General features: G+C 50.1%; 2 protein-coding genes across 3 annotated transcripts in view; one reads left to right on the top strand and one right to left on the bottom strand.

Annotated features, from left to right (window-relative positions):
- The window catches only part of TELO2 (telomere maintenance 2), a 28,078-nt gene extending 5,738 nt beyond the window's left edge, over positions 1-22,340 (top strand). The window contains exons 5-20 of the mRNA XM_060261051.1: positions 261-363; positions 1,702-1,770; positions 2,914-3,055; positions 3,945-4,081; positions 4,277-4,365; positions 5,318-5,425; positions 6,679-6,767; positions 8,283-8,374; positions 9,829-9,945; positions 10,718-10,789; positions 12,715-12,879; positions 13,763-13,854; positions 14,620-14,719; positions 15,912-15,976; positions 16,897-17,012; positions 21,867-22,340. Of these exons, the coding sequence (XP_060117034.1) occupies positions 261-363; positions 1,702-1,770; positions 2,914-3,055; positions 3,945-4,081; positions 4,277-4,365; positions 5,318-5,425; positions 6,679-6,767; positions 8,283-8,374; positions 9,829-9,945; positions 10,718-10,789; positions 12,715-12,879; positions 13,763-13,854; positions 14,620-14,719; positions 15,912-15,976; positions 16,897-17,012; positions 21,867-21,973 (1,663 nt within the window). The 3' untranslated portion in view covers positions 21,974-22,340. The remainder of the gene's footprint in view (positions 1-260; positions 364-1,701; positions 1,771-2,913; positions 3,056-3,944; positions 4,082-4,276; positions 4,366-5,317; positions 5,426-6,678; positions 6,768-8,282; positions 8,375-9,828; positions 9,946-10,717; positions 10,790-12,714; positions 12,880-13,762; positions 13,855-14,619; positions 14,720-15,911; positions 15,977-16,896; positions 17,013-21,866) is intronic.
- Positions 22,341-22,492: 152 nt separating this feature from the next.
- Positions 22,493-24,269, bottom strand: part of IFT140 (intraflagellar transport 140) — a 133,015-nt gene continuing 131,238 nt past the window's right edge. For both annotated transcript variants that reach the window (XM_060261049.1, XM_060261050.1), the window contains exon 29: positions 22,493-22,788. In XM_060261049.1, coding sequence (XP_060117032.1) covers positions 22,585-22,788 — 204 coding nt within the window. In that variant the 3' untranslated portion in view covers positions 22,493-22,584. The remainder of the gene's footprint in view (positions 22,789-24,269) is intronic.

Here is a 24,269-nt window from a genome sequence, read left to right as displayed (position 1 = left end):
TAGGGAAGCCTGATGGGGGAAGGTTGTATGGAGTGAGAGGTTCATATTGTTCCCCTGGTTTCTCTCAGACCCCCTCCTTCTGCTCAGCTTGCATACTTTCAAATGCTGCGGATAGAAGTGTGCATTCATTGTACATCTCCCTGTAGGTTCTTGCGCTGCTTAACACCTCGCTAACGCCTGTTCCCAAGTCCAACAGTCATGTGCCACAGAGCTGGAGGGAGGGAAAAGATCACTGACACACTTGTCTTTTGCGTCGCTAGGCCTGCCGTGTTGTCCCGACTGCTGGGGAATCTGGTTGTCAAGAGCAAGAAGGCTCAGTTTGTGATGACCCAGAAGCTGCTGCTGCTTCAGTACAGCCATCCGGTGAGGGCTTCCTGGGTTAGTGCCTCTGGGAAAGCCAGCAACATTGTGGGGCTGGGCTGCCAAGGTTCTGAGGAGGCTCAGGGTCTGCTGTTTTGGAGCATATGGAGCAAGTCTTCCTTGGATCCCTCTCTACAAGCATAAGAAAGGTTCATTTTCAGAGTATTTGAGAGATAGTTGCTTTGCTTTAAGAGTGAGGAGGAGGAGCATTCATGCAAAGCCCCAGTGAGATTAGATCCCTTGCCCTCTTGACGGCAATGTGGTGGTTCTTGCCTTCATCCAGCAAGGGGATTGGATTCTGCCCTCTGCCTGAGAAGCTCAGAGCTCTTTGTGCAAAGCTGCTCTGTTACTGGCTGCATTCTTTGGGTACATGAGTAATACCTCTGCAGAGGTTAGTTTCATGCAGGCTCAAACATGCTCCCACTGTTCAGGAGAGTAAAAGCATACTGGAGAGCCAGTTTAGTGTAGTGGTTCTCTGGGAGAACCAGTTTTGATTTCCCACTCCTCCTCTGCATACAGCCTTGGGTCAGTCCCAGTTCTCACAGAGCTGTCCTCTCAAGAGCAGTTCTCTCAGAGCTCTCTCAGCCCCACCGAACTCACAGGGTGTCTGTTGTGGGAAGAGGAAGGGAAAAGAGATTGTTAGCCGCTCTGAGACTCTGCGTGGAAGGGCAGGGCATAAAGCCAATCTCCTTTTCCTCCTCTTTTCCTTCTTCTTTGTCTTCTGGTGCATGTGGGAAAGACAACTCTCTTTGGGGGGGGGGGGGTCCTGTGAACAGTTGGCATGGGCTCCTAGGCCAGCCCTACAAATGCTTAGATTCTGAGCTGGAGCTACATCAGGCAGCCTTCAGATGTGGTAGCACTTTCGTACTGCCTCCTCTTTCCCTTCAGAGCCAGTTTGGTGTAGTGGTTAAGTGCGTGGAGTCTTATCTGGAAGAACCAGGTTTGATTTCTCACTCCTCCACTTGCGCCTGCTGGAATGGCCTGGGGTCACCCATAGCTCTCACAGTTGTCTTTGAAAGGGCAGCTGCTGTCAGAGCTCTCTCAGCCCCACCCACCTCACAGGGTGTCTGTTGTGGGGGAGGTAGGTAAAGGAGATTGTGAGCTGCTCTGAGACTCTGAGATTCAAAGTATAGGGCAGGATATAAATCCAATAATCTTCTTTGTAGGTTTTAGCATCACCTTTTGCCTCATGGGCAGCAGTGTCACCACTAAAACCTTTGTGGTTTGAGCTTGCCAGGTTGGGGGGGGGGGGGGGACTTAACCAGGAAAAGAAAGTGCTACCCCTCTTTCCATCCTTCCATTCCTGACTGATAACTTGTACACTGTGGCTTTTCATTGCAGACAACAGTATTGCAGAGCCTCCTTGGGTACCTCGCCCTGGACAGCACACGGCGTCATTTACTGATCAAGGTTGGTGGAGTAGCTAGAAATAGCGATAGACAGACTCACAAGGAGGGTTCACTTTGGATGAACCATCAAGGGACGGGACTGAGATGCCACCCCCCCCCCACCAAGCTAGTCCCTGCTCCCACTTCACACTGCCTCTGCTACCTCCCCCCCCCCACCTTCTCCCTGCCGCCTTCTTTCCTGAGCAGTGTAGTGGTTAAGAGCAGCAGGCTTTAGTCTGGAGAGCCGGGTTTGATCCCCCGCTCTTCCTCCGCATGCAGCTATCTGAGTGACCTTGGGTCAGTCCCAAGTTCTCTCAGAGCTGTTCTCTCAAGAGCAGTTCTCTCAGGGCTCTCTCAGCCCCACCTGCCTCACAGGGTGTCCGTTGTGAAGAGGGGAAAGGAAGGGCGATCATGAGCCACTCTGAGGGAAGGACAGGGTATGTAATCAACTCCTCCTTTTCATTCATCACTGCCATTGCTGCCTTTACCACTACTCCCTTCCTCCCATCCTGCCTCTGTTTCACTCCTCCTGCTCTCACTGCTGCCTCCTTCCTTCACTCCTGTCACCACTATCTCCCTGCCCCCCTCTGCCCCACCGCCTCCTTTTCTCTGCTCCTTCCCCCTGACCTTCTCTCCATCACCACCATGAAAGTTAGACACAAAGATGGAAATCCAAATGACCTCAGAATGAAAGACAAACCAGTCAAGATCCTTGGACCCCACCAGAAACAGCTGTCTAGCTTGTCTTTGAACAGACTGAGAAATCAAAAATTGATCTGAGGTTTTAAAAAGAGAGCTGTTGCATTAACAGGATGCAAGTGAGGCTTTGGAAGAAGAAGACCACAGATTTATACCCCACCCTTCTCTCTGAATCAGAGTCTCAGAGCGGCTCACAATCTCCTTTATCTCCTTCTCCCACAACAGACACCCTGTGAGGAGGGTGGGGCTGAGAGGGCTCTCCCAGAAGCTGCCCTTTCAAGGACAACTCCTACGAGAGCTCTGGCTGACCCAAGGCCATTCCAGGAGCTGCAAGTGGAGGAGAGGGGAATCAAACCCGGTTCTCCCAGCTAAGAGTCTGTGCATTTAACCACTGAACAAAACTGGCTTACTTGGAGGCAGGAGTGCCGAATTTCCCATTGCCCCTGATGCTTGAATTCTCATCCAGGCTTTAGGCGAGCTGCTGAGGACCTGGGGGAGCAGCAGCGCCGTGAAGCACTCCTCCGTGGAGCAGCAACTGTACATCAGCAAAGCCATCCTGATCTGCCTTTCGTATGTGAAAGATGTAGAAATAGAAAGCCACAAGCAAGGTAAGGGGGGCGGAGGCGGGAGAGAGACAAATCCCATGGAGCTGGCTGTGGGCTCCACTGCCAAACTGCAGTTCCCAACTCTATGTTTGGACCTGTATTTCCACCAGAGTGGGTCATGATAGTTGCTTTTCCAGCCCTGATCTGGATAGCCCAATCTTGTCAGGTCTCAGAAGAAGAATTGCAGATTTATACCTCACCCTTCTCTCTGAATCAGTCTCAGAGCAGCTCACAATCTCCTTTACCTTCCTCCCCCACAACAGACATCCTGTGAGGTAGGTGGGGCTGAGAGAGCTCTCCCAGCAGCTGCCCTTTCAGGGACAACTCCTGCAAGAGCTATGACCCAAGGCCATTCCAGCAGCTGCAAGCAGAGGAGTGGGGAATCAAACCTGGTTCTCCCAGATAAGAGTTCACAGACTTAACCACTTACACCAAACTGACTCTTTCATGAAGCTTAGCATGGTCGACTCTGCCAAGTACTTGGATGGGAGACCTCCTTGGAATACCAGCAGTCTGGGGGACAGGGGCAGGCTCTATTCAGCCACCTTCATATGCTGGTCAGCCAATGGAGAAAATAGAGGCTTTGCTCTGTAGTTCCGTGCGATTGAGCAATTCTGCCAAAGCAAGCTGTGAAGCAGAAGGAAGCAGGAGAGAGAGAAGGAAGCAGGTTCTCGCGGGCCTGATAGCCACCTGGGGGCCTGATCCAGCCCTTGGGCCACACATTTGACACCCCTGCCCTAACGGATCTCTCAAAAGAGGCTGGGACATTTTAGATAGTTTACTGTGTATTCTATCAGTAAAGTTATTGATGCCTTTCTCTAAACGTTTGATCTGGGCAGCACCATGGAAACTGCCGAGCTCACACGTGCCTGCCACCACCTTTCTCTTCCAGAGCTGCTTGCAAGCATGATGGAGGGGATGAAGTGCCACCTGGACAGCAACTTGCCACGGGTCCGCCACCTGGGGATGGTGGTAGCAGAGAGCATCAGCGCCAGGATAACGCCAGAAGGGCCTGCCCTGAAATTTCAGGTAAGCCGGCAAAGCCAGGATGTCGCCCCACAGTCTTCTGGGAGGAACGTTCCCTGCCTGACATACCTGGTGCGCATCCTTTCAGCCCCTTTTCCGTAGTGGAACCTCAAGAGCTGCTTCAAGGAAACGCTTCAGAAGAGAGTTGGCTTCAAAGGAGAGTTGACAAGGGTTTCTTTTTAACTTTGAATGTGTTAGTATGAAGAAGACGAGGAGATCCGGGAACTCAAGTCCTTGCTGACTCAGAGACCAGAACAGGTCCTTGTCCATGATCCGCCAGGCACGGTGTAAGTTGTATCCTCAGTCTCTTTTTAGAATATATTTTTTGCATTTTGTATGTGTGCTTGTGCCTGGATGTCCTCACGACCCCTACAGGGGCATGGAGGACTTTTAAGAGAAGCGGTTTGATCCAGCCTGCCTCTGCCTCCCGGTCCTGGTATTCCTTTGGAGGTCTCCCTTCCATGTGCTTGGCCAGGCCCTGCTTAGTGCTGAGGTCTGACAAGATCAGGCTCGCCTGGGATATCCAGGGCAAGGCATATCCTCACTCCCTCATGACTTTTGCAGCACAAATGTTGTGCATAAAAAGGCTTCCTAGGGAGATAACAACAAACGCTTCGGGAATTTTTGCTGGGATTCTTCAATTTAGATGCAGGCCCAGTGTTTTTAACTCTGCCTACCTGGTTTCAACCACCCTGAAGTCAGCATTACATCCACACAGCATAGCCACTTGTGTTTTTTGGTTTTCTGCATGGCACTGAGGACTAGTGAGATACTTGATATTAGCATTCACAGTTTGCCTATGAAATTGCTTGTTCTTACGATTTCAACAGGCCCCAGAGCAAGAAGCTCCCTAGGGTTTTCTTGGAGGTAGAAGAAGAATTGCAGATTTATACCCCGCCCTTCTCTCTGAATCAGAGACTCAGAGCGGCTTACAATCTCCTATATCTTCTCCCCCCACAACAGACACCCTGTGAGGTAGGTGGGGCTGAGAGAGCTCTCACAGCAGCTGCCCTTTCAAGGACAACTCTGCGAGAGCTATGGCTGACCCAATGCCATTCCAGCAGGTGCAAGTGGAGGAGTGGGGAATCAAACCCGGTTCTCCCAGATAAGAGTCCATGCACTTAACCACTACACCAAACTGGCTCTCACAAGGTAATCCCTTGTGCTAAGGAAAGACTGCCGTGACATTAGTAGCTTGATCTTTTCTTTTTTAAACCTGACCGCTTTCTGCTGCTGCAGGAACAAGAGACCACCTGTGACACCAGGCGCTGTCCTGAAACCCAGCGCGAAGCCATCCGTGGGTGCTTTAGAAGAGCCGGGCAAGGGGGTTGACTCTGACCTGGACAGGTAGGCAGTGGGAAATGAAATCGGCAAGCGTTAAAGTGGATTGGATTTTTGTTTAGGAACATAAGAACATAAGAGAAGCCCTATGTTATGTTTTGAGGCCACCACCTGAAATGCTCTATGGCAGAAGTGATGCTAAACGCTACATCTTCTGCTGAGCCTAGCTATTTGTGGCAGAAATGAGCAATTCAATGAATCTGGCCGCGCACACACCCCTGCACTGGCTGCCAGTAATATTCCGAGTCCGGTACAAGGTGTTGGTTATTACCTTTAAAGCCCTATATGGCCTAGGACCTGCCTACCTTAGGGACCGTCTCTCCCCACACGTTCCCCAGAGAGTACTACGCTCAGGTTCACAAAACCTGTTGGTAGTCCCCGGGCCAAAGGAGGCCCGTCTAAAATCCACCAGGGATCGGGCCTACTCAATAACGGCACCTTATTGGTGGAACCAGCTGCCGGAAGAGGTGCGGGCCCTGCGGGATCTAGGGCAATTCCGCAGGGCCTGCAAGACAGTCCTCTTCCGGCAGGCCTATGACATTAGCTGACATCTTGGATGGAACATCTTGGATGGAACAAAATGTATCTATAGGCCGCCGGTTTTATTCTATCTTGTTTTTTACTAATTTATGGTTTAATTGTATTTTAAATGTTTTAAACTGAAGTTGTTTTAATTATTATGTTGTAAGCCGCCCTGAGACACTTAGGTGAGAAGGGCGGGGTATAAATCTTAATATAAATAAATAAATAAATAAATAATCCACACAACATTTAAAATGTAACTATGTGCGATGGGAGATCAAGGAATGGTACCATTTTGTGATTCCAAGAGAGCTTCTCCTCTCATGACCTGTGGCTTTTGAGATATGACCAGACATTTAAGAACGTAAGAGAAGCCATGTTGGATCAGGGCAGTGGCCCCTCCAGTCCAACACTCTGTCACACAGTGGCCAAAGAAACCCCCAGGTGCCATCAGGAGGTCCACCAGTGGGGCCAGGACACTAGAAGCCCTTCCACTGTGCCCCCCCCACCCCAAGCACCAAGAATACTGAGCATCACCGCCCCAGACAGAGTTCCAACAATAGGCTGTGGCTAACGGCCATTGATGGACCTCTGCTCCAGATATTGATCCAATCCCCTCTTGAAATTAAATTGCCAAGCATTAAAGCGGATTGGATTTTTGACTGAAAACTTGCAGCTGACAGAGAGGAGACTTCAAGCCCTGGGAGGGAATAATTCCCGGTCTTTTTCTCATCCAGTGACGACGACCTTGTTCCCTACGACATGTCTGAAGACAAAGAGCTGAGGAAGGCCAAGGCTCCTGCTTACATCCGAGACTGCATTGAAAGTGAGATTTGAGAGAGCGAATGAAACATCTCTGCCTGGGTTTCTTCACACATTGCGGCTTTTTAACGGTTATTGATGTGTTCCATGCTTTGACTCTTCCATTATTTGATGCCCTTGGAAGCCTGCTAAGATTGTTTCATGTTAGGCTGTGTTCACACACCACCACGTTTCTTGGAGGAGAATTATATATATCAGAAACAGGGCTTTTTTTTTTGGAGCAGGAATGCATAGAGCAGGGGTGGCCAAGGGTAGCTCTCCAGATGTTTTCTTTGCCTACAACTCCCATAAGCCCCAGCCAGCATGGGAGTTGTAGGCAAAAAAAATCTGGAGAGCTACCCTTGGCCTCCCCTGGCATATAGGAAAACAGTTCAGACTGGCTTGGCACCAGAGGGTGTGGCCTAATATGCAAATAAGTTCTTGCTGGAACAATTTAAAAAAATCCATATTTTCTCTCAAATCCACCATGTATCACTGGCACATAGGTGATACTCAACATATCACTGATGTGCCAGTGATACATGGTGGATTTGTGGGGAAATGTGGATTTTTTTTTATTTTAAAAACACATACAAATATATTGGATGTTTATATATAAGCCTGTTCGCAGGGAGGGTGGGAGACAAATAGAAATAAAGAACTTTATTGAAGTCGTTACGTTTCTCTGAGTAGTGTTAAGAGTGTTATAGCTGTTTTGCAGCACATTTCACAGTGAAGTTGCATGTTTAGTGATGTTCTGTGTCTACTGCGATCCCTTTAACTCTTCCTGTTAACTCTTGGAGGCATCTCAGACCACCTGAGTGGTTGGGCTTTCGAGTTGACCTAGGAAGGCTGATCTTGCGCTCTGTTCTATTAAGAGGAGAGGCCAGACTTCCGTGGAGTGTGTGTGTGTTCACGCCAAAGAGGAGATTGGATTTATATCCCGCCCTCCGCTCAGAGTCTCAGAGCAGCTCACAATCTCCCTTATCTTCCTCCCCCACAACAGACACCCTGTGAGGTGGGTGGGGCTGAGAGGACTCTCACAGAGCAGCTGCCCTTTCAAGAACAGAGTCTCAGAGCAGCCTACAATCTGCTTTACCTTCCTCCACCCACAACAGACACCCTGTGAGGTGGGTGGGGCTGAGAGGACTCTCACAGCAGCTGCCCTTTCAAGGACAACCTCTGCCAGAGCTATGGCTGACCCAAGGCCATTCCAGCAGCTGCAAGCGGAGGCGTGGAGAATCAAACCTGGCTCTCCCAGATAAGAGTTCTCACACTTCACCGCTACACCAAATGGACAAAGGTCCAAAGTGAAGTTCCCAGTTTAGGATCTCAAGCAGCAGCACTTGGGAAGAAGCCTTTCAGACTGGAGAGTCCCTGCTGGTCATCCTAAGCACTGAGCCAAGAGGAGGCCTGTTAGCCTGGCCTCTCTTTCAAACAGGTTCTTACACCTGGCATCACTATGCTAGTTCACTGTATTTCTCCCCAGTACAGAACCGCACAGAGGACTTTTGATGAGTTCATTTGTGCTCCGTTTCAGTCCTGACAGGGCCTGAAGATGGAGACAGGTGCGAAGCCGCCATGGGCATCCTGGAGACCCTGATCCGAAGAAACGCAGCCACTGCGCGAGAGGTGAGATGGCAGTGCGCGCCTCCAGCCTCGTGGGGCTTTGTTCTGTGTGTGTGTCTCCCAATCCTGCCTGACGTTTGTTAGCATCCCTTTCCTCCGAGGGATGAGATGAACCACCCGTGCATGTTTGTGCATGCTAGGAAAGTTAAGAAGATGGACTTGTGGCTGTCATGAGTCAATGCTGTATGCCAGGGGTGGCCAAACTTGCTTAACGTAAGAGCCACACAGAATAAACATCACAGAGAAAGTAGAGAAAGAAGTACTTTTCTCCCTTTCTCACAATACGAGAATTCATGGGCAGTCATTGAAATTACTGAGCAGTCAGGCTAGAACTGATAAAAGGGCATGCTTCACCCAAAGGGAGATTAACACGTGGAGTTCACTGCCACAGGAGGTGCTGGTAGCTACAAGCATAGCCAGCTTCAAGAGGGATTGGATAAACATATGGAGCAGAGGTCCATCAGTGGCTATTAGTCACAGGGTATTGTTGGAACTCTCTGTTTGAGGCAGTGATGCTCTGTATTCTTAGTGCTTCGGAGGGGCAACAGTGGGAGGGCTTCTAGTGTCCTGGCCCCACTGATGGACCTCCTGGTGGTGCCTGGGTATTTTGGCCCCTGTGTGACCCAGAGTGTCGGACTGGATGGGCCTTTGGCCTGATCTAACATGGCCTCTCTTACGTTCTTATCAGATGTTTGAGAGACAAGACATAAACGTGAGATTTTGACAGCTGCAAGGAAGGAAAGAAGGCAGAGAGACAGGGGGAGCGAGGGAGTGGTAGAAAGAAAGCAACTAACTTCAAACACTGGCTGGCTTGGAGAAGTGATTTGCCTTCTCCAAGCCACCTGATAGGAGCTTCAAGAGCCACACAATATGTGTGAAAGGGCCACAATTCGGCCACCTGTTGTATGCCTTGATCTTTCCCCAATTTGTTAGGCTAAGTGACCTCAAAAGAATCCTTGATGTCCCATTTCTGCAGAGATGCTGCACTAGGGGATGGCAAGTCCACCAAGGAAGTCTCCAGCGTTATTTTAGGCTGGGAATCTGGGTAGACTGCAGCCAGTGTGAGCAAAGGTCTGGAGTCCTCGAGAATGCCAGCATCCCAGAACAGAGGCCTGCCTCGCTGCGTCAGATACCCTTCTTACAGTCTAGTGTAGCGGTCAAGAGTGTGGACTCCAATCTGGGAGCTTCCCCACTCTGCCACATGCAGCTGTTGGTGTGACCTTCAGTCAGTCCTAGTTTTCTCAGAGCTGTTCTCTCAAGAGCAGTTCTCCCAGAGCTCTCTCAGCCCCACCTACCTCACAGGGCATCTGTTGTGGGGAGAGAAAGGGGAGGAGATTGTAAGCTGCTCTGAGACTCTTGAGTGAAGGGTGGGGTATAAATCCAATCTCCTCTTCTCCCCATGTTGTGTTTCTCTCTCGACATGGTGAAACATTAGACAGCCTTGATGTTTTCTGCAGGTCAGTGTGGAACTAGCTAAAGTTCTTCTGCACCTGGAAGAGAAGAGTTACATCGAAGGCTTTGTGGGGCTCCGGCAGAGGGCTCTGGTGGCTCTCGCCGTCACTGATCCTGTCCCGGTGAGTCCTTACGCTGTTCTGGATGGCGGTTATTGGGCGTTTGAAGAACTGCTGGTTGGTTTTTCTGTCAGAGGAGCACCTAAAGCACTGGATAAGCAGTAGTCCCGTGCAGAAGAGTGGGTTGGTCCCAAGGGAAGGGGGAGTAGAGTCACAGCAGGAATCTAAATCAGGGGTGTCAAACATGCAGTCCGGGGGCCGAATCAGACCCAAAGAGGGTTCCTATCAGCCCCCCAAGCAACTAGCTGTCATCTGCTTCCTTCTCTCTCTCTCTTGCTTCCTTCTGCATAACAGCTTGCTTTGCAAGGCTTGCTCAGTTGCATAGGAGCTGCAGAGCAAAAGCTCTATTGGCTGAGGCTTCTCCCTTGGGGAGGAAGAAGGGGGGGGAGGCAGAGCTAGTTTTTCCAGGCTCTCTCAATCGCACAGCAGAGCTACTGAGCCAAGCCTCTCTCCCTTCTATTGGCTGAAGCTCCTCCCTCCCGTCTCCTGGAGAAGGAAGGAAATAACCAGAGCTTCCTTTGCCCAGTTCCCTGGATCCCATGGGAGAAATACAAAGAAAGCATCTTTAAGACCAATGAGTGCTAACATTTTAGGTTTCTTAAAAAATATATTGTTTTTGTCTGTGTCCTTTATAAAGTTTATATCTCTGCTACCTAATCTTAAAGAGACATACATGGCCCGGCTCAACAGGTTTCATTTATGTCAGATCTGGCCCTCTTAACGAATGAGTTTGCCACCCCTGATCTAAATCATCCTTCCTCTTTTTCTTGTCAAGGTCTCTCACTTCTTGACTTCGGAGTTTTACTCCCTGAACTACAGCCTCCGCCAGCGCATGGACACGTTGGACGTAAGTGGCTTCCGCCTGCCCCAGCCTTTCCTATTGTAGCTCCTTCTTGCACTCAAGTATGGGCGACCGATGTTGAGTTGAGGAGACATGCAAGAAGATGGGCCTTTGGCCCCCAGCTGTTAAGTAAAATTCCACTGTCTCCCGTATATACGTGGCACTCCCCATGCCAGTTATGCTGGCCTGCTGAGATGGAAGGCTCAAAGATGGCACCTGCTGCCCTGAGGTTCCTCCCCCTGCCCTAGCAGGGAATGGGAATTCACACCCATCTTTCCTCTTTCCTCCTTTCCTGCTCCCCGGCTCCAACCCTTTAAGGCTCACTTAAGCTCGAAAGAGCACGAGTGGATTTGTCAGAGCAGTGTAGACTGAGGCCAAAGGACTCGCCTGCTGGACTTCGAATGCAAACGGCATGTTTAAGCTCGATGGCCAAGGCTTTTTTTGTAGCAGGAACTCTTTTGCATGTTAGGCCGCACCCCCCTGCTGTAGCCAATCCTCCTGGAGCTTACAGTAGGCCCTGTAGGAAGAACCCTGGAAGCTCTTGGAGGATTGGTGACATCAGGGGTGTGTGGCCTAATATGCAAAGGAGTTCCTGCTACAAAGAAAGCCCTGCCCACCAATAACTTGACTGTGCAAAGTGGCTGCAGTCTCCCTCAGCCATGCCAGGCGCAGGTGTTGAGCCATTGTAAATGCACCCTGCTTCTCTTTGCTAGGGCTGTTTTTGGCCTCCATGGTAGGAACTATGTTCAGGTGGATGATGCAACTATGTAGAAGTTGGAGGGGGGGTGGAGATCAGCTCTTGGTGTGCTTGCTGGGAAGTACGTTTCCTGCCCTGTGGGTGAAGGGGAGCATCATTCCTAACCAGTGCTGGATTAAACCCTGTGGAGGCCCCTAGGCAGTCAGAATCTCAGGGCCCCCTGGCAAATTATCTCAGAGTCCTGCTGCAGCCTGCAGGCACCTTCTCAAAAGCCCCTTTGACAAAGCTGTGGGGGAGAGGCAGAGAGAGGCAAACTTGGTGATGGTGGTAGCAGGAGCCGCAGCAGGCAAGTTGGGGAAAGAGTGGCTCAGTTGCTGGCCAAGAAATGCAGAGCACAATACCCTCTTTGCCGGTTTGCCCAGGCACTGGCCACAAAGACTGTGGAGCGCTCTGCGCAGCGCCTGAAGCCACAAAACAAACCATGTGTGAAAGCAGTCATCCCGCAATGCACGTTTGCAACTGATAACAAGGTGTCTTATTGAAGTGCGTATGCAAATTCGACCACGTATCGCAAAATTACAAAAGGATGCACCTATTGAACATCCACCTGCAGGCATGCAAAACAGTTCGGAACAAAGTCCACCGAGAATCTTTAAAGTATGTCAGTCTGTAAATCTTGCAATCCTGAACTGATATACGAATCAGTGAAGTGGGTACCTTGTCTCCACCAGGACACAGGGCAGAGGTCCATAAACAACAGAAAGTCTCAATCAATGTTCCCTTTAAGCTACGGAGTCTTGTGAGCAAAAATTCTAACTTTTGAGCTGCTGGTATTAAAGTTGTGAGCCGCCGCATAAATTAGTGTGCTCTGGGGTCATCCTTCCTGCGCTAAGACAAAAAAGTGTGAGCTGGAGGCTAAAAAACTGTGAGCTAGCTCATTGCTAACTCAGCTTAAAGGGAACACTGGTCTCAATCAATTACTATGAAAACAGTCTAACGCTGATCCTGGATATTCTGGGCGCTTCACTTTAAATTTCTGCAGAGGCTGTTTTCACAACGAACAATGTTCTATACTGGGAACCACTAATTCATACAGTTCTTTTTCAACAAGGAGCATGTGCTTCAAGCCTGTCAAAGGAACCTGGTTCTTTATAATACCTTAACAGACACACACCCTGTTGTCTGTTGTAAATGTTCACTGTTGAATGACTCCTTTTGCACACTGTGGTTTCAGGTGCTGGCCACAGCTGCTCAGGAACTCTCGCGGCCTGTCACCTCTAAACCCCTAAGTCTCAAAGAGCCCGGCATCCAGATCCTTTCTGGAGACAATCCAGACCCTTCAAACTGGCGACAAGTTGTGGAAGAAAGGATCAAAAGCAAGACCCGACGGTTTGCAAAGGTAAGACTGGGAAATCCCCGTTTCAGTCAGAGGGTTGGTGGTAGTTCCTGCATTTGGAGCTTTGGGATTGAGGATGTCTACTCTTTCCTAGAAGCGAAGGTCTTCCATGCCTGCCCTCTAGTGCTTTTCAAACCTTCTTTTAATTTATTGGCATTCATTACAGAAATCTCATGGTCAATGCTTTGAGCCTAAGAGGCAGGGGAAATGGCTGGGCATTGCGAGTTTTTGTACATAAGCTGCTTCATGTGCTGGTCAGCCAGTGGAGAAAATAGATTCTTTGCTCCATAGCTCCTGTACGATTGAGCAAGCCTGGCAAAGCCAGCTGTGATGCAGAAGGAAGCAGATGACAGTAGTTGTTCGTGGGCCTGATAGGAGCCCTCCGGGGGCCTGATCTGGCCGTCAGGCCACACATTTGACACCCCTGCTAGAGAACCTGATAAAAGCATGCTCCGTGAACTCAAGGTGAAGGAACAAGCGAGAGGCAGGAGCAGGGCTTTTTTCTGTAGCAGGAACTCCTTTGCTGTCAGAAGAGCCCTGTAAGCTCTTGAAGGATTGGCTACATCAGGGGTGTGTGGCCTAATATGCAAAGGAGTCCCTGCGACAATAAAAGCCCTGTGCAGGAGCATACCTCATGGGAGCAGTTTTCTTAGGAGGAATTGTCTTTTATGTTAGCAAGAATTGTCTTCCATCTTGGCTTATCAAGTTCTGGATTTTTCATACCATGAGAAACAGGTAGCTTATAAATTTGGGACAGTGCCTGCTAAGGAAAGGAAACCTTCCGTCAGCTTTGGGAGAGTGGAACAGAACATTCAGCCTCTTCCTGTAACATTGGCATCTTAGAACAATGCTGTCTGCTGCTAACCCATCCGTTTGTTTGCAACAGGGCCCGTCTCGAGCAGAGCTGCCGAGCACCCCCAACAAGTTTGGCCCAGTTGCCGGTCATTTCTTCTTCCCGCTTCTTCAGAACTTCGACAGGTAAAGACCATGAGCACCCCAGGCTGTTCTGCTTCAGAGGGAAAGGAAAGGTCTCCAGTGCAAGCACCAGTCGTTTCCAACTCTGGGGTGACGTCGTTTTCACGGCAGACTTTTTACGGGGTGGTTTGCCACTGCCTTCTCCAGTCTTTTACACTTTCCCCCCAGCAAGCTGGGTACTCATTTGACCAACCTTGGAAGGATGGAAGGCTGAGTCAACCTTGGGCCGGCCTGAATCCAGCTTCCACCGGAATCGAACTCAGGTCGTGAGCAGAGAGTTCAGATCACAGTACTGCTGCTTTACCACTCTGCGCCACAGGGCCGCTCTGCTTCAGAGGACTTGCTGATCATTGGAGTGAGCTTCCGACTCACTCCTTTTCTTTGCCGTACTAAACAAAAAGAAATGGGATGTTCTAGTCCAGGGGTGGCCAAACTGCGGCTCGGGAACCATGAGGCTCTTTTACACATATTGTGAGGCTCTCAAAGCCCCCACCACCCCATTGGCCAGCTTGGTGAAGGCATTTATCAATTTAAATCACTTCTCCAAGTCAAGTCAGTTGGCGACTTGGAGAATGCATTTAAAGTTGTTTTCTTTTCACCTCTCCCTCTATCCTCCCATCTATTTGCCTTCCTTTCTGCCTGCCTTCATTTTTTCCTTCCGGCTCTCAAACCTCTATGTGACTCTTACATTTAGCAAGTTTGGCCACCCCTGGTCTAGTCTCTGACCACTGCAGAAGACACTCAGGATTTCTCTGTGTTCCCTCCCAGATCTTTGACCACCTTCGACCTTCTCGGCGACGATCACATGGTGCTCGGCCGGCTGGCACACACCTTGGCCATCTTGATGTACTTTGCCGTCAACACTGCGGTGAGAAATGAAGCTTTTGAAAGAGTTCTCTAAAACATAGCAGCATGCCAATCCAGTTAGGAAGGATGAGAATCCCGTAATGTTTCTTGCGCCAACATCCCTACGCATGAGGGCAGAGAAGCTCGTGCCTTTCCTTTGGTTTTGGGAATACATCTGGCTTTGGCAGATTGAGTGACTTCTTCAACCAGGGCCAGCCCTGCCACTAGGCAAACTAGGTGATTGCCTAGGGAGTCAGCCTTCTGGGGCGCCCCCATGTGACTTGGTGATGTCATCAGTGTGGAGGGGCAGTAGGAACAAAAGAGAGAGTAAAAATCAATGTTAGTGATGCCATGACATCACTTCCAGTTGTGGAACCAGAAGTGATGTCATAGCATCATGCATGACTCTAGGGATCTCTTAAATGTCCATGGTGAAAAAGTCTACCTTGCCTAGGGCCGGCCCCGATTCCAATGGACACCTAGCTTTCACCATTACAGGGGAAATCCTATCTGAATGGGGCTTCTTGCAACTGACATTGAACAGAACTGACACTTCATGCTTTTTTCAGCTACCGTCTTCTCACGCTAGACACCCTCTTCAGGTCCCTAAAGGCATGCCAACAGTCTCTAGAGATTAGGGTTCTTATTTTGAAACGTAATGTTAGTGAATCTCATTTCCAGAATTCTGCATGCCTGGCTTTTAAATGACATCCAAAATAAGCCAGATGTTCCCAGGAATGGCTGCCGCCTAATACTCAGGGCCAGATGTGCCCACCATCAGGTAGTGGGAAATGGCCAGTTAGGGTGGTGGAATTTTGGAGCTCCATGAAAACACCGCACATGGTCTGTTTTTTTTATTGTTTTTAGCTACCCTTTGGGGTAGGTTGCCTCTGGTACCAAAATATATTTACTTTTCTACATTGCTTTTTCCTTCATTGTGAAACCAAAGTCTCAACCTGGCTGTGTGCAAGGATGTCCATTTAACGTATCTCTCCCCATCGATCATTATTGGCAGGGGTGGAATTCTAGCAGGAGCTTCTTTGCATATTAGGCCACACATCCCTGATGTAGCCAATCCTCCAAGAGCTTACAAAAAAGAGCCTTGTAAGCTCTTGTGGATTGGCTACATCAGGGGGAGTGGCCTAATATGCAAAGGAGCTCCTGCTAGAATTCCATCCCTGATCATTGATATTTTCCCTCCCTCCTGTCCCCAGGTAGCAGCTGTGATGGGAAAGGCCTTGCTTGAATTCGTTTGGACCCTCCGCTTTCACACGGATGCGTGAGTTCTCATCCGGATTCGGGTTCAGATGGGCAGCCACGTTGGGCCATAGCTGCAAAACGACACCAGGAGTGGAGGGCCATCTTTACAGATTAAGCAGATTGATGCCAGGCCTAAGTTCCTCATGAGCCTGAACTCGCCACCTCAGATGCAGTGGAGCATCCATCCACTAGGAACTCGAGCCCCATCCTGAAGCAACCTGTCCTAAAAGATGCCTCTGGGGTAGGGCTGCCAAGCCCCCTGGTCTGGGCGGGGGTTCTCCAGCCCGGGAGATTCCCAACCCGCCAGCCCACCTCCCCCAATGTCACCAGCACAATGATGTCACCATCAGGGGCAATGATGTGACATCATCACTCCGGCACACACTGGCCGCTCTAGGCATTTTCAGGAAAACTCTATGGTACAATAAGTACCATAGAGGTTTTCCCTCCCAGAATGCTAGAGCGTCCAGGAAATCCATAGAGTTTTCCCGGAAACGCCTAGCGCTACCGGTGCCAGCGTGATGACATCGCTTGCGGGTGATGTCATCGCGCTATGCGCGAGAAACAAGTCCCTCGCCAGAGGCTGGGGAGGATTTGACAACCCTACTCTAGGGCCATTTTTGGGTGGTTTTGGGTTTCTTTGCTCCTTACAGCAGGATACAAATATCTTTGCATTGGGGCTCAGCTGCAGGGCAGCAATCCAATTAGATGCGAATCTCGTAATTAGGGAACCCAAGGAATATGTTTAGCAGGAACAACTTTGGTGATTCAAGGAGCAAAACCAAACAAGCAGAGCTGCTCATACATTCACAAGGCAGTAGAGTTAAGAAACGTCTGTCCTTTCTTTCTTCACAGACTCCAGGGCCAGGGGGCTACTGACTGGGAGGGAAAGGGCCTCCAAACTGGAGAAGCTTACTGACGCGTTTCTTTTCCCTACAGCTACGTGCGCCAGGGTCTCCTGTCCTCGGTCTCTTCCACGCTTCTCAGCGTCCCTGCTGAACGCCTTCTGGAAGACATGGCAGAGGAACTGCTGGAGACTCAGGCCTGGCTGGCAGGTGAGGAGGTGTTGCAGGAGCTGAGCAAGGTGGGGGGGGGGGAGGAAGTGTTGCTTCCTTGGGGAAACAATTGCCTGGAGTGGATGAATTCATCTGGGCTTCCCCCCATCTTGAGGCGGATGAGGAAACGGCCAGCCTTCGGAGCAAGGGGGCAGTGTGCACCCTGGAAGGCTCGAAGGATGAGGCCACGGTTCGCATCTCAGGGTGAAAAAGGCAAGCGGCTGGGAACTGGGAGATGGAAACAGCCCCGCATCCCTGCCCTTCTCCCGTGTCGGTTTCCCTCGTCATCCCGATAACTAGGACTGGCTTCCCACAGGGGGTGGAGAGGAAATGACAGCGAGGCAGCCGGCCTCTGATCCCTGCCCTGGTAGTCATGCCTCCGTGCCCTAAAAAGGGAAAAGCGCTGCCGTTTGGGTCATAGAGTCTCGCTTTCCCATGGCTCGGTACAACTGGCAATGGGGGCTTCCCTCCAGTGATTTACTCCCGTGCTGAAGTGCCGCTTACTCAGCAGCATTTTTGAACCAAGAGGCTGTTCTCCGAGGAGCGGGAGCTGAATGCCCTCTGAAGCAGTAACAGAAGGGGGAAGGGAAGGTTGCAGTGGCTGATGCAAAAATCCTTCTGAGCAGGGGGGCGGGGTTGGTAGAAAAAGCCCAGCGGGGAACTCATTTGCATATTAGGCCACACCCCCTCACGCCAGGCCAGCTGGAACTGCGTTCCTGCTCAAAAAAAGCCCTGCTTGTGGGCATGACTGGAAGGTGAAACGATGAAAGTTTCTATAGTTTTCTGTGGACAAAAATCTGTCCATTAGAAAGACTGCCCCCATTTGAAAACCAGTCCCGTCATTGCATATTTAAATATCTTTGCCACCATGAGGGCTAGAAACTTTGTGATGGCTGTAAGAAGAAGACGACTGCAGATTTATACTCCGCCCAAGTGTAGATAACTGGGGAAGGCAATGGCAAACTGCCATGTAAAAAGTCTGCCATGAAAACGTTGTGAAAGCAACGTCACCCCAGAGTCGGAAACGACTGGTGCTTGCATAGGGGACTTTTCCTTTTCCTTCTCTCTGAATCAGAGACTCAGAGCAGCTTACAATCTCCTTTATCTTCTTCCCCCACGACAGACACCTTGTGAGGTGGGTGGGGCTGAGAGAGGTATTCCAGCTGCTGCAAGTGGAGGAGTGGGGAATCAAACCCGGTTCTCCCAGATAAGAGTCCACACACTTAACTACTACACCAAACTGGGTGGGACTGAAAGAGCTCTGACAGAAGCTGCCCTTTCAAGGACAGCTCTGCAGGAGCTATGGCTGACCCAAGGCCATCTCAGCAGGTGCAAGTGGAGGAGTGGGGAATCAAACCCAGTTCTCCCAGATAAGAGTCCGCACACTTAACCACTACACCAAACTGGCTCTCAAAGCCCTTGCTTTGTCAAAGTAATTTTACAGATGTTGCAACATCCACCTTGGGCCGCAGTATTTCTAGACAAGAGGGAGGCCTGAGGACCTTCTCTAGACCTACAGAACATTTGCAGATTTGGCATTCCTCTTCTTTCTTCACAGTGATGACTCTGTCCCTTCAGGTTTCTGTAAGAAGGACGCTGCTGGCCACAGACTTGCGTCTGCCGGGAACCGGAGCCCGGTTCTGGAACTCTTCTCTCATTTTATAAATAGCTCTGCTCCCTCGGAGTGAGTCATGGACCTAGCCTGACCTGGTGCTGGGCTTTGAACGCTTTGCGTGTGTGCGCAGGATATCCTCCTGCAGACTCGCCAGTCTTTCGGACTCTTCCCCTCCGCTCCACCCCCACCTCTGACATCCTGGTTTCCACTTTGCAAGTCTGTCAGGAGGAGCCTCTTTCGTTCCTCTTAGTAATGGCAGCCTGATAAACTGCAATCCCGCGCTTGAGTCTTAGGCTCTCACTCCTGTGGCCTGCTAGGAAAATCTTCAGTTTGCAATATTTCTCCTTGCCGATAGGTGAACTTTACAAAAAATAAATAAATAGCAACCCGAATATGCCATGAATCTGCACAACCATGAATCTACCACATGAATCTACCACAACCAGTAGCGCTCTCTAAGAGAGATCAAGTAGTAATTCCACCCCAAAGGATGAGATATATGCTTTGTGATGTATATGAATCAACCCACTGGAGGTGTGCTTCCTATACATCTAATGAAGCGAGTGCTAACTCATGAAAGCGTATCTCTCTCTATAAAAGTAAAGGTAAAGCTAGTCCCCTGTGCAAGCACCAGTCGTTTTCGACTGTGGGGTGACATTGCTTTCACAACGTTTTCACGGCAGACTTTTTATGGGGTGGTTTTGCCATTGCCTTCCCCAGTCATTTACACTCCCCCCCAGCAAGCTGGGTACTCATTTTACTGACCTCGGGAGGATGGAAGGCTGAGTCAACCAGGAGCTGGCTACCTGAACCCAGCCTCTGCTGGGATTGAACTCAGGTCGTGAGCAGAGCTTAGGACTGCAGTACTGCAGCTTTACCACTCTGCATGGGACTCTTATTATCTCTTTATATAATAAAGCCCCTAATGTACTAGGGACGACTAAAGTACTTGCCTATTGACTCATCAACCACCACCCAAGTTCCTTTGCATTCCATTGGTTGAGTCCACTCCTCTCTCCTGCCCACTCTGTGTGTCATTTGGAAGAGAAAGTAAGTGGCAGTAGTGGGGAGACTGAAGAGACAGGGAACGAAGCTGGTAATGCGACTAGGTGGTGATAAGGCCTGGCCGTGCTGGGAGCGTTTCCTCAGAAGCCACAGCAGCCACCTCTTTCCTGTTTCTCCCTCCTCCCCTCAGCCTCACCCCAGGACAGATGAGGATTGGGTCACTGAGGAAGCTGCTAGGCAGCCAAGCTTGTTTCTGTCAGTAAAGGGAGAGGCCTCAGCTGAATATGCCATAGAGTGCACCCTCCAAAGCAATTTTCTCCAGTGGGAGAGAGCGCTGTTGTCTGGAGTTCAGTTGTGATACCAGGAGATCTTCAGGCTCTACCTGGAGGTTGGCTACCCTAGGCCTGGCTGCTTGTTTCTGTTCAGCAGCAGCCCCCCTATGATAGCCAGTGTGGCACAGCACTTAGTACTTCAGGGCAGTGTCTGCCAGACCCAGGAAGCTGACTGGGTGATTTTGGACTTTCAGCCTAACCTACCTCACAGGGTTGTTGTGCAGATCAAAAAGGGGGAAAGAAGGATGATGTAAGCTGCTTTGCTCCTCACTGCAGAGAAAGACTGTACTTTTCCTAGGTAGAGGCTGCAGGAAGAGGGGAGGAGATGGAAATCTGAAGTCAGACAAGCAGATAAAGGTAGGGTGAGGAGGTAACAGAAGGGGATAGGGTTGCCAACTCCAGGTTAGGAAATTCCTGGAAATCTGAGGGGTGAAGCCTGAGGAGGGATGTGACCTCAGACAGGTACAATGCTATAGACTCCCTCCAAACCAGCCATTTCCCCCTGGGGAACCATTGTTGCCAATATCTAGTTGAGGGCTGGAGATAACTCAGAATTACAGCTGCTCTCTACAGGGCAGAGATCAGCTCCCCTGGAGAAAATGGCTGCTTTGTAGGGTGGACTTGATGTCATTATACCCTGCTGAGGCTGCTTTCCTCCTGCTTTGGTCTCCACTGTGAAGAAAGACTGTTTTTCCTAGGTAGAGGCTGCAGGTACGGGGGAGGGGGGGAGAAAATGGAAAGCTGAAGTCAGATCAATTCCCCCACAAAAAACAGCCACCTTGAGGTACAGACTCTATGGTATACCATAATACAACCAGGCCAAGCAAAAAACAAAACAAAACCCAGAGCCACAAGTTCATGCTGATGCTAAATGCCGCAAGGCTTAATATGACAAGAAAAGGCTGCAACAATGCACTGCAAACAAAAGGAATGCTGAGCTTCAACATCTGTGTGACCATAATCATGCCTTCCCACGCCCCTCATAATTATTCTCCCTTTTCTCTATTCTGGGCCTCTTTCAGGGTTTTGAGCCACCACAGACACAGGGATACACACACACACACACGCCGGGGGGAGGGGGGCAGCATCTTTTCAGATGCAGGGTGGGTGGGAAAACAGCAAGGGTGGAGGGTTGAGTGAATGCCAAGTTTTGGGAGTGGGTGGGAAGATAGCAAGGGTGTGGGTGATAGTCACAGGTGGGGGAGTAGTGGGGTGCCAGAGGTGTGGAGGGTAGTTTGAGACGAAGAGGTGGTTGCGGGGGGCACATGCCCAGAGCCTCTTTCTAGGCCCATTGTATTTCACCCCACAACGGGCCTTATTCCTAGTGCTGGTTTCCGTTTTTATATCCAAAGAAGTTTGTCTCCCCAAGTTCCCTGAACTACAGTCTTCCGCTTGCCAGCTGTTTCTTGCTCCTCTGCTTAAGGTGGCTTTCCTGGCATCTAGCAGAGCTTTTCTTTTTCAGCAGTGACTCTCATGGGCTCTCGGGGGCGGGGGGGGGGGGGATGGCATCTTTAGGAGTTTTAGAGGTGGTGGAAAGGCTTTTAATGGGGTTTGAGCTGTGGGCATTTTCTTAGTAATGGGCTTCTGTTGTATGTTGTATATGTTCAGATATTGGGAACTGTAAGCTGCCTTGAGCCCCTGCCAAAAGACAGGCCATGATGAACATTTCTATAAATAAACCAATCAACCCTCTCACCAAATGGAGTTTTCTAAACCACAGTAACATCTTATCTGCTTCTAGGGTTCGTGTGCTTTAGTTATGCTATGTTGCTAAATAAAGGTTGATCTGAAGTCAAAGGGGGGGGGCGGGGGGGGCTTCCTTTTATTGTTCCTTTCCTAAAGCACACTGGACAGCAAAACTGATGCCCCCCCTCCCAGTATGACTCTTCCTATGTTTTGCAGATGTGGCCGAGAGGGATCCAGATGGTGACTGCCGGAGTCTGGCACTGCAGAATCTGCTCCTGATGGAAAATCTGAAAAAGAAACTGGAAATGGCTCCTTTGGAGTGAAGGCGGCCTGACCACAGAGGTGTTTTCCCACTCGGGGATGGGCTTGTGCAGTTTCCCTCTGGCCACTGCATCTGCCAGTTCAGCATGGGGACTTCCCGCAAGGCGTTTGCCTGCATTTTCCCTGCCCCAGAGCCCCCCGCAGTGGCCATTCTCCCCCTTTTGGCATTGACAGAGGATAAGAACAGTATAAAGACCCACCTGCTAGTTCCTCTGAATTTCAGCTTTGATTTTTTAAAAAAGTGTCTGTCCCCTTGTTGCAAAAGGGTAGGGGGGAAAGGCATATTTCTGCAATGAACAAGGCTTGCTCGTTTAAGGGAAAACTGGCAATTCGGATGATCTGATAAACTATTATAATGCTGTAATGCTATAACATGTTGGTGGATTGTGTGACCCGGGCAGGCGGGGGAGCTACTCTCCCAGCCTCCCCTCGCAAAGTGATGTAAGTTCCCTTGAATTACTGTAAGCGGACGCCATGGCTGTCTGTCTTGTGACGTACTGAAGGACTCAAGACACTGGCGCTTCTCAAAATAATACTTTTAATCTACATTCGGGCAGAAAATTAGACTTTTTTCTCTCTACAAAAACGGCGGTTTGAAGTGACCTCCTGCTCCTTAGGAAAACTCTGCTTCGTCGGCTACTTCGTCGTCCGCACCTTTCTCCTCCACGCTGTTGTGGCGAATCCTCTCTGGGGCAGGGTTCCGGCTCAGGGGGACGCCGAGGCCCCTGTGAACCGCCTCCACTGTCTGCTGGCTCACATAGTAATTCATGTTCACGCATGGGATTTTTTTCCGCATCTCTTCGAGGTAGCGGTAGGCCTGTGGAGAAAAGTGCGCGTCATGGCTGAGGGCCTGGCCCAGCTTTATTGGTTTGGAGCGCTTTGATACTGTTAACGTCACCACAATCTAGGCTTTCTGTGCTGCGGGAGCCATCCCCACAAATTTGTGACTTAGGAGCAATGTTCCCTCTAAGCTGCGGGGTCTTGAGCAAGAATTCTACTCTGAGCCTGGCATGAAAGCTGTGAGCTGCTGCATCAATGAGTGTGCTCTGGGGCCAGCCTTCCTGAGCTAAGACAAAAAGGTGTGAGCTGGAAGCTAAAAATCTGTGAGCTAGCTCACGCTTACTCAGCTTAGAGGGAACACTGCTTATGAGGGACTCGGGAGAAAAGTCTAATCTGGCTACGGGTTTTCCATATAGCTGCAGGTTTCCTTTTCCTTGAACTGGGGAGCACCTGGTGCTTCCAGAACAGCCAGTCTTTTTTTTTTCCTGCTCAGGCCCAGCAAAGCTCGGTCTTCTCTGTCTCACTCCAGGCTGCTTCCTGCTCTGAGCCAGTGAATCATCTCAACTCCAGATGGCTCCACAGAAATGGTTTCCCCTGCTTTGTTTTCCCAACCCCCACCTGCCACCGTGACCGCCAGGTGGCTGGCTGTGAAAGGGCTCAGGGACACTCCCGGTCAGCATTCCCTGACCCAACTTGGGAGCCTGGTCAGTAATCATCCTAAAGACCTGGCGATTGCAAATCCTGATGTCAACTTGCTGAGGGTAGATCTGCTGATGCTTTATGTTCACTTGTGCTTCTGTTTACAGTAGGGCTGGCCAAACTTGCTTAAGGTAAGAGCCACGTAGAATAAACGTCAGATGCTTGAGAGCCACAAGACATGAGGAAGGGAGAAGATGACTGCAGAGTTATATCCACCCTTCTCTTTGAGACTCAGAGCGGCTTATAATCTCCTATATCTTCTCCCACCACAGCAGCCACCCTATGAGGTGGGTGGGGCTGAGAGAGCTCTCACACCAGCTGCCCTGCCAAGGACAACTCCCACGATAGCTATGGTTGACCCAAGGCCATTCCAGCAGCTGTAAGTGGAGGAGTGGGGAATCAAACCTGGTTCTCCCAGATAAGAGTCCGTACACTTAACCACCAAACTGGGGTAGGTAGGAAGGAAGGAAAATAGATGGGGGAGGGAGATACAGGTGGAAAGAAAGTAACTTTAAATGCATTCTCCAAACTGCCAGCTGGCTCGGAGAAGTGATTGAGAGAGAGAGAAATGCCTTCTTCAAGCTGGCCAACAGGGCAGTGGGGGCTTCGGGAGCCATGAGATAGGTGCAAAAGAGCCACATGTGGCTCCCGAGTCACAATTTGGCCACCCCCTGATATACAGAAAAATGCACATTTTGGAAATACGTCATAATGCAGGTGGACAACTGAACATTCAATGCTTTGCCATCCGCCAGAAGTAGAAAATGACTATATTGGTAATGAAGCTTCCCCCGATGTACTAGGGTTTGTTGTTTTTTT

The sequence above is a fragment of the Heteronotia binoei genome, chromosome 20, assembly GCF_032191835.1.
Source record: "Heteronotia binoei isolate CCM8104 ecotype False Entrance Well chromosome 20, APGP_CSIRO_Hbin_v1, whole genome shotgun sequence".
In the NCBI taxonomy this organism is placed as follows: Eukaryota; Metazoa; Chordata; class Lepidosauria; order Squamata; family Gekkonidae; genus Heteronotia; species Heteronotia binoei.
Note: the sequence above shows the minus strand (reverse complement) of the source record. Positions and strands in the feature narration are given on the sequence as shown.